The sequence below is a fragment of the Geotrypetes seraphini genome, chromosome 3 (assembly GCF_902459505.1).
Source record: "Geotrypetes seraphini chromosome 3, aGeoSer1.1, whole genome shotgun sequence".
Taxonomy (NCBI): domain Eukaryota; kingdom Metazoa; phylum Chordata; class Amphibia; order Gymnophiona; family Dermophiidae; genus Geotrypetes; species Geotrypetes seraphini.
Genome location: NC_047086.1, coordinates 406461834 through 406475577, shown reverse-complemented (window position 1 = coordinate 406475577; position 13744 = coordinate 406461834). Strand labels below are relative to the sequence as shown.

The 13744-nt window shown below is 43.6% G+C and overlaps 1 protein-coding gene across 6 annotated transcripts in view; it reads right to left on the bottom strand.

The window, feature by feature from the left end:
- LIN9 (lin-9 DREAM MuvB core complex component) overlaps nt 1-13744 on the bottom strand; it is a 234035-nt gene that overhangs the window by 103977 nt on the left and 116314 nt on the right. For all 6 annotated transcript variants that reach the window (XM_033939856.1, XM_033939857.1, XM_033939858.1 and 3 more), the window contains 2 exons: nt 10760-10885; nt 7796-7953 (listed from right to left, as the gene is read on the bottom strand). In XM_033939856.1, the coding sequence (XP_033795747.1) occupies nt 7796-7953; nt 10760-10885 (284 nt within the window). The remainder of the gene's footprint in view (nt 1-7795; nt 7954-10759; nt 10886-13744) is intronic.

Below are 13744 nucleotides of genomic sequence, written 5' to 3'. Positions count from 1 at the left end.
CTTCTGGTATCTTTACTAGACATAGCTCGAAGACACCTCAGCCAAGGAAACAGACTGCTAATCATCCAATTTGATCTCTCAGCTGCTTTCGATCTAGTGGACCACTCCATACTTCTCCAGACACTAGACGCAATAGGAATCTCAGGTAAAGTTCACAACTGGTTCCAAGGCTTCCTTAAAACAAGAACATATAGAGTCAAGTCAAAAGACACTCTATCTGAACCATGGTCCAACCCATGCGGAGTGCCACAAGGTTCTCCCCTCTCTCCCACACTTTTCAACCTATTCATAGCTTCCCTAGGCACCACCCTGGACGCCCTAAACATTACTTCTTTCAGCTATGCGGACGACATAACCATCATCCTTCCATTCAACATCCATAACCCAATCTCCACAGGATGCCTGAAAACCACATTGGAAACAGTAGAAAAATGGATGACAAATCATAAGCTGAAGCTGAACCCAGACAAAACTAAACTCCTACTACTAGAGAAGGACAAAAAACCATCCCTAACAGAACTGGAAGTAAACTCAATCAAGTACCCAATACAGAGCTCCCTCAAAATCCTAGGTATACATTTAGACAGATGCTGCACAATGCAAACACAAATCCATAAAATCACCCAAAAAGCATTCCTCACAATGCGAAATCTAAGAAAAATCAGAAAATTCTTTAATAAAGACCAATTCAGGATCATTGTCCAATCCCTTGTGCTAAGTATCGTAGACTACTGCAACAGCCTCTACTTACCTTGCCCTACCAACACAATAAAAAAACTACAGACCATCCAGAACACAGCCCTCAGACTCATATACTCACTCAACAAACACGACCACATTACCAATGCATACTTAGAATCTCACTGGCTACCAATAAAAGCACGAACACAATTCAAACTCTACTGTCTCCTTTTCAAAGTAACCCACGGCACGGCACCCAGCTACCTAAACAACCGTTTTCACTACTACCTCTCACCCAGAAGAAGGAGAACACAGAACCTTTTCACCTACCCACCTCTCAACGGTACTCGTCGTAAGAAACTTTACGACAACCTTCTGGGGACACAGGCAGCTAAAATTGACTCTGACATCTCAAAACTACTGACCAAAACAACAGACATAAAAGAGTTCCGTAAAGAAATAAAAACACTACTGTTCAAAAAATATCTCCCATCACTCTAACCACCATCCAATGAGTTCCCAATCAACGCCTTTGGAAACACCCACCTATAGTATCTCTTTGTCTGTGATCTAGAATTACTGTAACTCTTTTACACCCCACCTGACTTAACTTGTTTCAGTTGATATGTATTATCTTCTGTGATATGTATTATCTTCTGTGATATGTATTATCTTCCGTGAAATTGAAGTATCATAATTCTTTACGGTTCCTGTAACTTACTCTTATCCTGTAATGTAATTCTACTGGAAATGCCCAGATATCTTCTATATTGTAATCCGCCTAGAACCGCAAGGCACAGGCGGAATAGAAATCCCTAATGTAATGTAATGTAATGTAAGTACCAGGTCGAGAATTGCCTGTGCCCTAGTGGGCTCCATTACCATCTGTTTGAGATGTGCTCCCTTTATGGAGGATAATAGCCTCCTGCTGCTGCTGGTTGTCACTGAAAATGTGTTCCAGTCTGCATCAGGCATGTTGAAGTCCCCTAGCAGTACAGTGTCGCCCCGTAGAGTGATATTCTCTATGTCTTCAATTAATTCTGCGTCCATGTCTTCCAGTTGTCATGGGGGGTCTGTATACCACACCTAGATACAGGCATTTTTTTGCCGCCTCTTGCCAGATTTACCCAGAGGGACTCCCCGGTGTACTTGACATCTGTTATCCTGGTGGTTTTGATGTCCTCTTTAATGTATAGTGCTACCCCTCCACCTAACCTGCCCTCTCTGTCCTGACGAAGTAAATTGTACCCCGGTATAGCCATATCCCACCCATGTGAGCCCGTGAACCAAGTTTCGGATATCGCCACCATGTCAAGGTTGGCATCCCTTATTTCAGTTTCCAGTTCTAGAATTTTATTGCCTAAACTGTGTGCATTAACATACATGGCCCTCCACACCTTGTGTTTGCTAAGTCCCTGTGAGGCATTTCCTACCTGAGTCTGTGTGACTCCTAGAGAACTGTGTGCAATGGATCTCTGGTTCCTGCAGAATACCTTTCCGCAATGGACCAGTGTTCTGTAAGTGAACTGTCAATGGTGTACATCTCCCTGAACAGTCAATGGTGTACTTCCAGGCTCTGCAGATGACCCTGAATATTTAATATAAACATCAAGCATTACAATCACAAAATCAGAGTCAAATCCCTGAACTAGATCTCTTAAGGACCTCCACAGGGACATTTCTTGTCTCCTCACGGGTACCGAGATGTCTGTGCATCTGTGTTTCACTGATGATGCCAAGTCGCAATTTGAGAACTCTAGGAGGAATTTTTAACCCAACATTTGAGCTTTCTGTGACTTCGAGACTCTGGAGGGAACAGAGGGGGCTAAGTCCAGTGTTCCCGCCCTCCTCCTCCTCACATGCACCGTGTCACATGGGTGTATCTCAGCTGGCCATCCAGAACAAAACTGGCATGATTCAGGGGTAGAAAGGCCTGGGGAGTCCATTAAAATTGATTATTAAGAAAATCATAACATCATAAGACTAGCCTTGCTGAGTAAGATCAAAGGTCCATCAAGCTCAGTAGCCCATCCTCACGGTGGCCAATCCAGGTCACTAGTACCTGGCAAAAACCCAAGGAGTAGCAACATTCCATGCTTTCGATCTAGGGCAAGCAGTGGCTTCCCCCATGTATTTGTCCAAACCTTTCTTAAAATCAGCTATTCTCCGAGTGAAAAAGCAGTTACTTACCATAACAGGTGTTATCCAGGGACAGCAGGCAGATATTCTCACATGTGGGTGACGTCATCCACGGAGCCCCAATGTGGACAGCTGACAAGCAATTTTGCTTGAAGAACTTCTGAAAGTTCGCATCTGCCGCACCGTGCATGTACGAGTGCCTTCCTGCCCAACGTAGGGCACCCATATCCTCAGTTCACCAGGGAGGTGAGTGGGTTGTGAGAATATTTGCCTGGTGTCCCTGGCTAGCACCTGTTACGGTAAGTAACTATGTTTTATCCCAGGACAAGCAGGCAGCATATTCTCACATGTGGGTGACCTCCAAGCTAATCAGAATGGGATGGTGGGAGTGTTAGTGATTTAAGAGAATAAATTTTGTAATACTGTTTGACCAAAGTGGCCATCCCATCTGGAAAATGAATCCAGATAGTAAAGTGAGGTGAATTTATGAACCGAGGACCAAGTGGCAGCTTTGCAGATTTCCTCAATAGGAGTAGATCTAAGGAAAGCGACAGAAGCTGCCATAGCTCTAACTTTGTGGGCTGTGATTCGACCTTCTAGTTGCAGACCAGTCTGAGCATAGCAAAACCAGATATAAGCAGTCAGCCAATTGGAGATTGATCTCTTGGAAACGGGCTGATCAAACTTGTTTGTATCAAAGGAGACAAAAAGTTGTAGAGAAGATCTATGTGAATTAGTCCTTTGCAAATAGAAGGCTAAAGCACGTTTGCAATCCAGAGTATGAAGAGCTGATTCTTCAGGATGAGAATAAGGCTTTGGAAAAAAATACTGGAAGTACAATTGATTGATTGAGACGAAATTCTGTAACAACCTTTGGTAAGAATTTTGGATGAGTGCGGAGTACCACCTTGTCATGATGGAATACTGTGAAAGGTGGATTCGCTACCAAAGCTTGTAGCTCACTAACTGAGAGCAGACGTGAGAGCAATGAGAAACACTACTTTCCAAGTGAGATATTTGAGATGAGCCGTCGACATTGGTTCAAATGAAGGCTTCATCAATTTAGCAAGAGATCTCAAACTGCTGGAGGTGGTTTGCACTGAAAAGTCCTTTCATAAGTTTGGAAACCACAGGATGAACAGAGAGGTTTCCCGTCTAGTGGCTGATGGAAAGGAGTAATTGCACTGAGATGAACTCTAATGGAGGTGGACTTGAGTCCAGATTGAGATAAATGAAATTGGTAATTCAGAACCAAAGAAAAGGAGGCAGACTGAGGCTCCCTGTGATGAAGATAGCACCAAGCAGAAAACCTAGTCCACTTCTGCTGGTGACAGGTTTTCTGGAAGCATCTAAAATGTCTCTGACAGATCGAGAAAACTGCAGGTTTGAAATCATGTCGAGAGGTACGAAGCTGTCAGGTGTAGAGAGTAGAGACTGCAGGTTGGTATGAAGAAGAGAACCGTGACTCTGTGCAAGCAGAGGGAAAAACTGGTAAAAGTAGTGGTTCCCTGCTGTTGAGTTGAAGTAGAAGGGAGAATCAAGGTTATCTGGGCCACCAAGGAGCTATTAGAATCATGGTGGCATGTTCTTGTTTGATTTTGACAAGTGTCTTGAAAATGAGAGGGAATGGAGGAAAGACATACAGGAATTTGTCAATCCATTCCAGGAGAAACGCATCTGCTTCCAGACGATGTGGAGAGTAGATTCTGGAACAGAACTAAGGCAGTTTGTTGTGGGGGGACGCAAACAGATCTACTTGGGGAGTCCACCCCACTGGGAGAAAATGTGATTGAGAGACGGAGAATTACGTGTCCATTCGTGAGGTTGCTGGAGACGACTCAATTTGTCCGCCAGAGAATTTTCCGCCCCTTGAATGTAGACAGCTTTAAGAAAAATGTTGTGAGGAATTGCCCAATTCCAAATCTTCTGAGCTTCTTTACACAGAGGTAGAGATCCTGTTCCTCCCTGCTTGTTCACGTAGTACATGGCTACTTGATTGTCTGTACAAATGAGTACTACTTGATCGTGAAGAAGATGCTGAAAAGCTTTGAGAGCATTGAAGATCGCTCTGAGTTCAAACAGATTGATGTGATTTCGATGATCTGTGGCGGACCAATGCCCTTGAGTATGGAGACCATCTAGATGAGCCCCCCAAGCGTAAGTTGATGAGTGTTATGAGAACCTTCTGATGAGGGGGTGTTCTGAAACAGCAACCCTCTGGATAGATTGGATGAAAGCATTCATCATTGAAGAGATTGCCATAGAGAAGATGTTACTACAACGTGCTGAGAGAGCGGATCAACAGACTGTAACCACTGAGAGGCCAGGGTCCACTGAGGAATGCAAAGGTGAAGTCCGGCAAAAGGAGTCACACGAACTGTAGAGGCCATGTGATCCAGGAGAATCATCATGTGTGTCGCTGAGATTGACGAGAGAGCCAACACCTTTTGACAAAGTTGCAGGAGGGCATCCTGATGCTGTTTAGGAAGAAAAGCTCTGAGCTGCACAGTGTCTAGAAGAGCTCCAATGAAATGCAGAGTTTGAGAGGGCTGCAGTTGAGATTTTGGGAAAGTTGATTTTGAATCCCAAACTTTGCAGAAACCAAATAGTCTGTTAGGTCGCTACAGTAACTCCTTGAGCTGCTGTATCTTTGATGAGCCAGTCGTCCAGGTATGGGAAAACCTGAAATCTGTGACTTCTGAGTGCTGCTGCCACTACGACCAAGCACTTGGTGAAAACTCTGGGAGATGAAGCCAGGCCAAGAGATAGCCCTTTGTACTGATAATGCTGATTTCCCACCCGAAATCTGAGGAACTTGCGAGAGGCTGGATGAATGGAAATGCATGTGTAAGCCTCCTTGAGATCCAGAGAGCATAACCAATCATTGTGATCTAGCAGGGGATACAAAGATGCCAGGGACAGCATCCAAAACTTTTCTTTGACTAGAAATTTATTGAGAGCTCTGAGATCTAATATTGGTCACAGGCCTCTCGTCTTCTTTGGAACAAGGAAGTAACGGGAGTAAAACCCCGTGCCCTACTGTTCCAGGGGGACCCTCTTGATGGTATTGAGAGTGAGCAGAACCTGTATTTCCTGGAGAAGGGGGGTCTGCGAGGAATTGGAAGGAGACTTTTGGTGGGTGATCTAATGGAATCTGAAGGAAGTGAAGAGAGTAACCTTCTTTGATGATTGAGAGCACCCAGAGGTTGGAAGTGATGAGTTCCCATTTGTGATAATAATGGTGGAAACGACCCCCCGATGGGAAGAGGAGAAGACAGAGACAATGGGACTGAGGTTCTGCTCTGGCTGAGATGGTCAAAAAGACTGTGCAGGCTTGGCCGCAGCTGGAGTCTGAGGTTTCCACTGACACTGTTGTTACGGTTGTTTCTTAGGCAGTGGCCTGGAATATGGTACCGACTTTGGAGGCTAACACCTCTCGTAAGATGAAGAGGGCTTGAAACCTCTAGTAGTAGAGGGTTTAGACTGGTCTAACCAACAATGCAAACAATTTTTCATGTTCAGAAAATCGTTTTGAAGCAGCCTCAGTGGATTCTTCAAAGAACTCATTCCCCTGGCATGAGATGTTTGCCAATCAATCTTGGAGATTAGGGTCCATATCCACAATGCACAACCAAGCCAAGCGCCACATGGCCACTGAGAAAGTAGTGACCCGTGAAGACATCTCAAAGGCATCATATGCCGCTTGAAACATATGAATGTGAAGTTGGGCCAGAGTATGATGCATGTGTTGAAATTCAGACAGGCCATGAGAAGGTAAGTACTTGAAAAAAAAAAAAGGGCATGGTCTTGACCCAATATTTGAGATATGATCATATTTCCATTCAGAGCACCACGTCTATGGAGATTTCTCACCAAAACAATGGCCAATCAGGGACTTCCTTAGGCTCCTCCCTAAGGAAGTCCCTGATTGGCTCAAGTGCCTCAGGCCCCTCCCAAGCGAAGAGCAAGTCATTTGCATGCAAACTTGATAATGAATCAATCACTTTTTGAAAATCGGCCAGAGAATCAGCCAACAGCGATGAGTCGCTATCTTTAGTGAATTTGGGCATGAGTCTTTGAAGAAGTTTTCCAAATACTTTACCAACCAAAGGAGAGGAAAAGGTGATTATCAATTTGAAAACTCAGTGGGATATCACTAAAGCTTGCACTTTGCTCTATACCAGGGGTGTCACAGCCCCTCCTCGAGGGCTGCAATCCAGTTGGGTTTTCAGGATTTCTCAAATGAATATGCATGAGATCTATTAGCATACAATGAAAGCAGTGCATGCAAATAGATCTCATGCATATTCATTGGGGAAATTCTGAAAACCCGACTGGATTGTGGCCCTCAAGGAGGGACTTTGACACCCCTGCTCAATAGGGATAAAATCAAGTCCTTAAATTTTAACCGCCATTACAACATTCATGTCACATTCATGCATTTTCACATAAGACTATATACAATAGATAGCTGTGATGTAAAAAAGGGTCCTCTAGGGTTTACTGTGATGTTCCTGTTACCTATATGTTTTCTTATTGGCTATGAGTCAGCACTGATAAAATTACATCTGTTTTGATACGAAAGTTGTTCAGATTAATCAGATAACCTTTTATTAGAATTTTGCAGTGGTCCTTGAAGATATTTCCCATTTCTGAGAAAGTGGAAGTATGAGTAGAGTAGGTTGCTCTTTTTAAAACTCCTGAATAATAAACTCCTCGGTATAAGGAGAGAATAAAACAAGTTATCAGTACAGTGTGGGAAAAAATATCCTCCATTCCTAAGACAGCATATTCCAAGCAAAATAATATCCGAGAAAAACGAGACAGGTTAAGTTATGTAACAATCTGCATTTTCAAGAATTTGTTAACTACCTGATCCCAAAGAAACATCCCAGTAAGAAAATACTACAAGCCTCTAACACCAGTCTATTCAAAGCAATCCACAGGAGCTCAAAATATTAGATTAAAAATGTACCTGTGACTTTTGTTCCTATAACTAGTGGTAAAGGGATTTCTTCTGGAAGGTCTTTGAACTGCGATATGTCTGCCACCTTCCTCTGCTGCAGAAGGCGAATTTTCTGCCGTTTCTGTTTTAAAGCAGATCTCTCCTCCTCAAAGAATGCTGCAGAACACCTGCAGGTCGGCACAAGAAAACCACAGTGCAGATTAAACCCTGCACTTGCTGCTAATGTTGAACATGAAGCTAAAAGGGTAAAATTAGTTCTTACCTGCTAATTCCCCCCCCCCAATTACTCCAGACCAGTCCAACACTTGGGTTTATGCTATCCTGTCAGCAGTCCTGGCTACTTCAAGGGACCCTTCAGGAGCATCCCTGTGCTCCATGATCAATACATTAATATAATAATAATAATAACTTTATTCTTCTATACCACCATAGTCAGATGACTTCTAGGTGGTTCACATCGAAAAGGGCTGGACAATCAGCGAATTACAGGATGCAAGGAGTGAGGGTACAACTTATTACACAAGAAATAGATAAAAGGAAAATAAGAAACTTAAGTAAGAAATAAGGATCTCATGTATGCAACCCAGGGAATAGAAGCTGGACAATCAACGAGCTGCAGAATGTGGAAAATGAGGGAACAACATATTACACAAGAAATAGACAGAGGGAAAATAAAACTTAGGAAGTTTAGTGAGGCTTCTGTTTAGGAGATGAATCTGTCAAACAGTACAGTTTTAATTTCTCTCTGAAAGGCACCGTAGGTCAGCCTGGCTCCATTGATAAAATTACCAAGGTTAGATTTTCTGAACTAGGTAGGGAGGGATTGGGGGTTTTCCATTTTATTTACATTTGTCATATTTATTAAATGTATTACATAATATTTAAATCATAAAATATGAATATAAGTATGATATATTTTACTTAAAGTGTTCATGAAGAAAATCAAGTGTGCATTTATAAGATTATATGAATTTTTCTGATACACTTGTTGTAATATGCAAAACTGAATAAAGAAATTAAAAAAAAAAAAGAAATTACCAAGCCAGGACTGCCAGGGAAATGAAGAAAATTGGGCTCTCATTCTGCTCATTATAAAGCAGGGAGTAAATTTAACTCCCACAGAGAATCAGTAATAAGATCCATGAGAGTTGAACAGCTTGGGTATTGTGGGATCATCCCCTTGATTGAGGGTTATCACTGGGTCTAACGCACACGTACCCGTCTACAACCCTGCAACTCTTGACAAGGAGGGCGTGCCCTGAGACAGAAGGGCATGGTAAGAGACCCTTCATCCTCCCTTGGAAAGGTCCCCTATATCCTGGCCAGCTTCTGCCAGTGAGGTATACACCTCCTTGTGTGCCTTCAAGTGTACTGCCCAACTTCCCTTTGGCTGTCATGAAAGGCTCTCCATAGCAAATTAAATTCCAGAGACAATGCCATACTAGGCAGCCCCGAGTCTCCTGTAGAGGTCTCCAGCTTACATCTCTTGGGCTTTGCGGGCTCTGCGCTCCTGCATTTAGGTTGCCCACCATTCTAGGGCTCTAGAAGAAATTTAGCCCCAACCAACAGGCTTCCCACCCATTCCTCGCTCCTAGAGTGCAAAGGGGAGGCTAAACCAACTGCTCTCATTTCCCTTAACATGCTGCATGGCAGTGGTGCAAGGGCACTCTTCGGGCTCCCATCCAGCGGAAACCTGGCATGAATTAGGGTTAAAAGAGCCAGGGGACTCCATCCCTGCCAGTTTTGAGGCAAAAAAAAAATAAATTGAAGCTTTTGGAGAACTTAAATAAATAAATAAAATAAAATTAGGAAATCCAAAATGGCTGCCACAGGAGCTTTTTGGCACCACAAAACAGCTCCAAAACTCTTAAAAAAAAAAAAAAAAAAATTAACTAATGATTTTAGTGTTGGAGGAACCTAAAGGGACAGGCAGAAACCTTTAAAACCAAGATTTACAGATCTCCACTGATTTTCCTCATAGGCTTATTCACTGTGACCTGTGCTGCAGCCTGACTACAAATGTAGCTGGATCTGGGAGAAGAAAATCACTCCCTCACAATGAAACTTCCTTCCAGCACTGGATCTTCAGGCAGACCGGTGTCTGACTGAACCTCCAACCCCGTGGACATGAAATGGGGGGAGGCAAAATTCAGCCACCACCCTGTGAGACCCCTACGGATGCCTAACAGCCTATGTTCAAGCACCTGCCAAGCAGTAGGTGAATAATGCTGCAAGGGGTATGGAACCCGAGCTCCATAAAGACTATTGCAGGCTGGCCAACAGGTACCACAAGGGATTGGCCTGTCAGCTGCAGACTGTGGTCTGCTTCTCCTGTATGCAGGTAGAGCTGTACCCTCAAATAGGGGAGCTCTTAGCACTGAAATGAAGCCAAAAGACCACGAAAAGACCGAAAAACACTGACAAAAATACAGAAATAAGCAGAGCAGATCAGAAAGACTCCTTCCGGCTCACGTGCAAAAGGAAAAACCTGAAGGGGGCAGCAGAGGCCTCTGGCGAAGTAGGAGAGATTCAAAAGCTGGAGTTGATTCCTTCTACATGGCTCACGAGCACTGGGATATTACCCATCCATCCAGAATGACACATCTCTTGCACGAGGATGACCATTCTGGATATTTTGATGGATATAAAAAAGTGTGACTTTCCAAGGATTCAGGGGACTCTGTTACATACATGAACATACAGGCTTCATTTTGTCATTACAAAATCTAATGCATAGCAAGGTAATCAGGAATTTCTGAGCCAATATTGGACATCCCTAAACATCTGGAAAATAAATCTGAAATTAGGCCATGTCTTTAGTTCTTGTACTACTGAAGGCCTTTCTATATATCTGATACTGTAAGAGCCACCATTAGTTCAGGTATGCCAGTGCTGGTTATATGCAAAAAAAAAAAAGCAAGCTTAAGGAGAACCTAGTTCTGAACATAACTGAACACTTTTTCCGTTTCTTACCTCCGGGGTTTTCCCATAAGCCGCCTGATTTTTCCCCATTCCACTCTTGTTAATTTTCTAGTTTTCAGATTGGGAAAAGATTCTTTCAGACATACACAAAAGTCATTATCTCCTTCAAATAGTGGTCTGTAAATAAAAGAAACATGGCTTCCGTTAATATGGGTCAAAATGTCTCCAATTAATTTAAAAGTCACAGAAAATTTACACAAAACAAAAATGTCATTTATACATGGTTTATATGTTTGGGATCCCTCCTGACTTACTGTACTTTTCAGGCCTCAACCAACCCTTCCTAGAAACACAAAACTCATTCTTTTCTCATCACAAAGCATTCATCTAAAATATGCATCTGAAAATAAATAGAAATGGAATATAAAAATAACTTGGACCAAACAGCAGGTGTTCTCCTAGGACAGCAGACATTCCATACATACTTCAATATAAACAGAGATTTTGGGGCCCAAAATAGGAATCTCAGTTTATATTTGAGCCACCACAAGATCACCAGCACAGCTATCCTCCTCCACTCAACCCCTGATTGCCATGTGCGCACACCCTCCCGTGTCCAACATACATCCCCTGATGACTACAGCACCACTATCCTTCAAGGACTTCCCCCCTCAGCCGGAATCACGCTTACCTGTTGAAGAAAGCTGTTGCAGCTGCCACCAATATCGAAGAAAACTATTGCTGCAGCCATTGAGGCAGAAGAAAGCTGATGCCACCAATCCTGATGTAAACTGCTGCCGCTGTATGGTGATCTGGTATGGGGCCTTGAGCATCTACGCATTAGGATTGTCCAGGAAAACCTACAGTTGGAGAAACTTTACTAATTGAAGTTTTTCCCATGAATTTGTATGTGCTTGATCACAAAACATTTTTTAGGCCCATCCTGGGATCACTCAAAGTCAATGAACATAAAGCACCACCAAAATCCATTGTTTTCCCCTTAAAATTGGCTGATAGCATTATCACCTGTTTAGTGCAAAATTATCATTATGCTTTGGATGCAGATTAAATGTGTAAATAGAGCAGACACTCCTGATGATGTGAACAACATGAGGAAGGACCTAACAAAGCTTGAAGAATGGCCTGAAATTTGGCAACTAAGATTTAATACTAAGAAATGTTAAGGTCATGCATTTGTGCTGCAAAAACCCGAGAGAATGGTACAGTTTAGGGGGTGAAGAACTTTTGTGCACAAAAGTGGAGCAGGACTTGGGAGTGATAGTATGTGATAATCTTAAGGTGATAGTGAAAGCTAGAAGGATGCTAGGGTGCATACGGAGAGATGGCCAGGAGGAAAAATAGGTATTGATGCCCCTGTATAAGAATCCGATTTAGAATATTGTCTGCAATTTTGGAGACCGCACCTTCAAAATGATATAAAAAGAATGGAGTCGGTCCAGAGCAAGGCTACTAAAATGGTGCATGGTCTTCGTCATTAGGTGCATGGGACAGACTTAAAGATCTCAATCTGTATACTTTGGAGGAAAGGCAGGAGAGGGGAGGTATGATGGAGACATTTAAATATCTACATGGTATAAATGCGCATGAGGCGGGTCTCTTTCATGTGAAAGGAAACTTCAGAATGAGAGGGCATAGGATGAAGTTAAGAGGTGAAAGGCTCAGGAGTAATCTAAGGAAATACTTTTTTACAGACAGGATGGTAGAGGCGTGGAACAGTCTCCCGGATGAGGCGGTGTCTGAATTCAAGAAAGCATGGGATAGGCACATGAGATATCTTAGAGAGTGGAAGAGATAATAGTTAGTGGGATGGGCAGACTGGATGGGCGCAAGGGTTAGAGCTACAGCCTCAGCACCCTGAGGCTGTGGGTTCAAATCCCTCGCTGCTCCTTGTGACCCTGGGCAAGTCACTTAATCCCCTCATTGCCCCAGGTACACTAGATAGAGTTTGAGCCCACCAGGACAGATAGGGAAATATGATAAAGTACCTGAATGCAAACCACTTAGGATATAAATCATATTTCTATAAAAATATAAATAGACAGACATATGTGAATGAATTTCTGGATTACGATGTCATACAGAAATATGTAGAACAACTAAATGTTTGACTGTCACATGGGTGATTGGGCTCATCTGGGCCTGAACAGTTTTGTTGGGGCAAGCCGGTTTTCAAGCAGGTAAACCAAAGCATATCACTTGGAGACTTGTTTGGACCTGAATTACAATTCCTGTTTCATGGATACAACTACCATACTGATGAAGTTTGGTTAACAACACAGCTGAGTGAGATGCTAAATGGATAACAGACTTTGTCACTGGCATCACCACAGAACCAGTGCAGCAAGAGGCCTTCTTACAAGGAGTTAACAGTAAAGAATGACACGGTGGCTGTTACCAGCAGGTAGCCACGGGTAACCCGTTGAAACGGTGTGTGTGTGTGTGGGGGGGGGGGAAGTGCTCACTGTGGGTACAGGGACAAAGCCATCCATCACCCCGTGGAGCGGTAAATGGCCTTGTCCCCGCAGTTAATGGAGGGAACGTGCACGGTCACCGATCAAGCGCGGCCCCTCCCTCCTTCTGGTTGCGTCAGAGAAGCTAACGCCCACAGACGCACGCGACTGCAGGCAGGCTTCGACGACTTGAGCAAGTTACTCTGTAAACTGAAAACGTGCTGCGAAGGTAAGGGGGAGGGAGGGAGATGTTTGGACCGCACGAGGGGTGCTGAAGGGTGGTGAGGTGGCGAGAGGGAAGGGTGGTGGTGGAAAGGAAATTAACAGACGCTGAAGAGAAATGGGGAAGAGAGTGTGGGGAGAAGACGCTGAAGGGAAATGGGGAAGACAGAGTGGGGAGAAGACGCTGAATGGAAATGGGTAAGACAGAGTGGGGAGAAGACGCTGAAGGGAAATGGGGAAGAGAGAGTGGGGAGAAGACGCTGAAGGGAACATAACATAAGAACATAAGTGCCATCTCCGGAACAGACCCTAGGTCCATCAAGTCTGGCGATCCGCACATGCA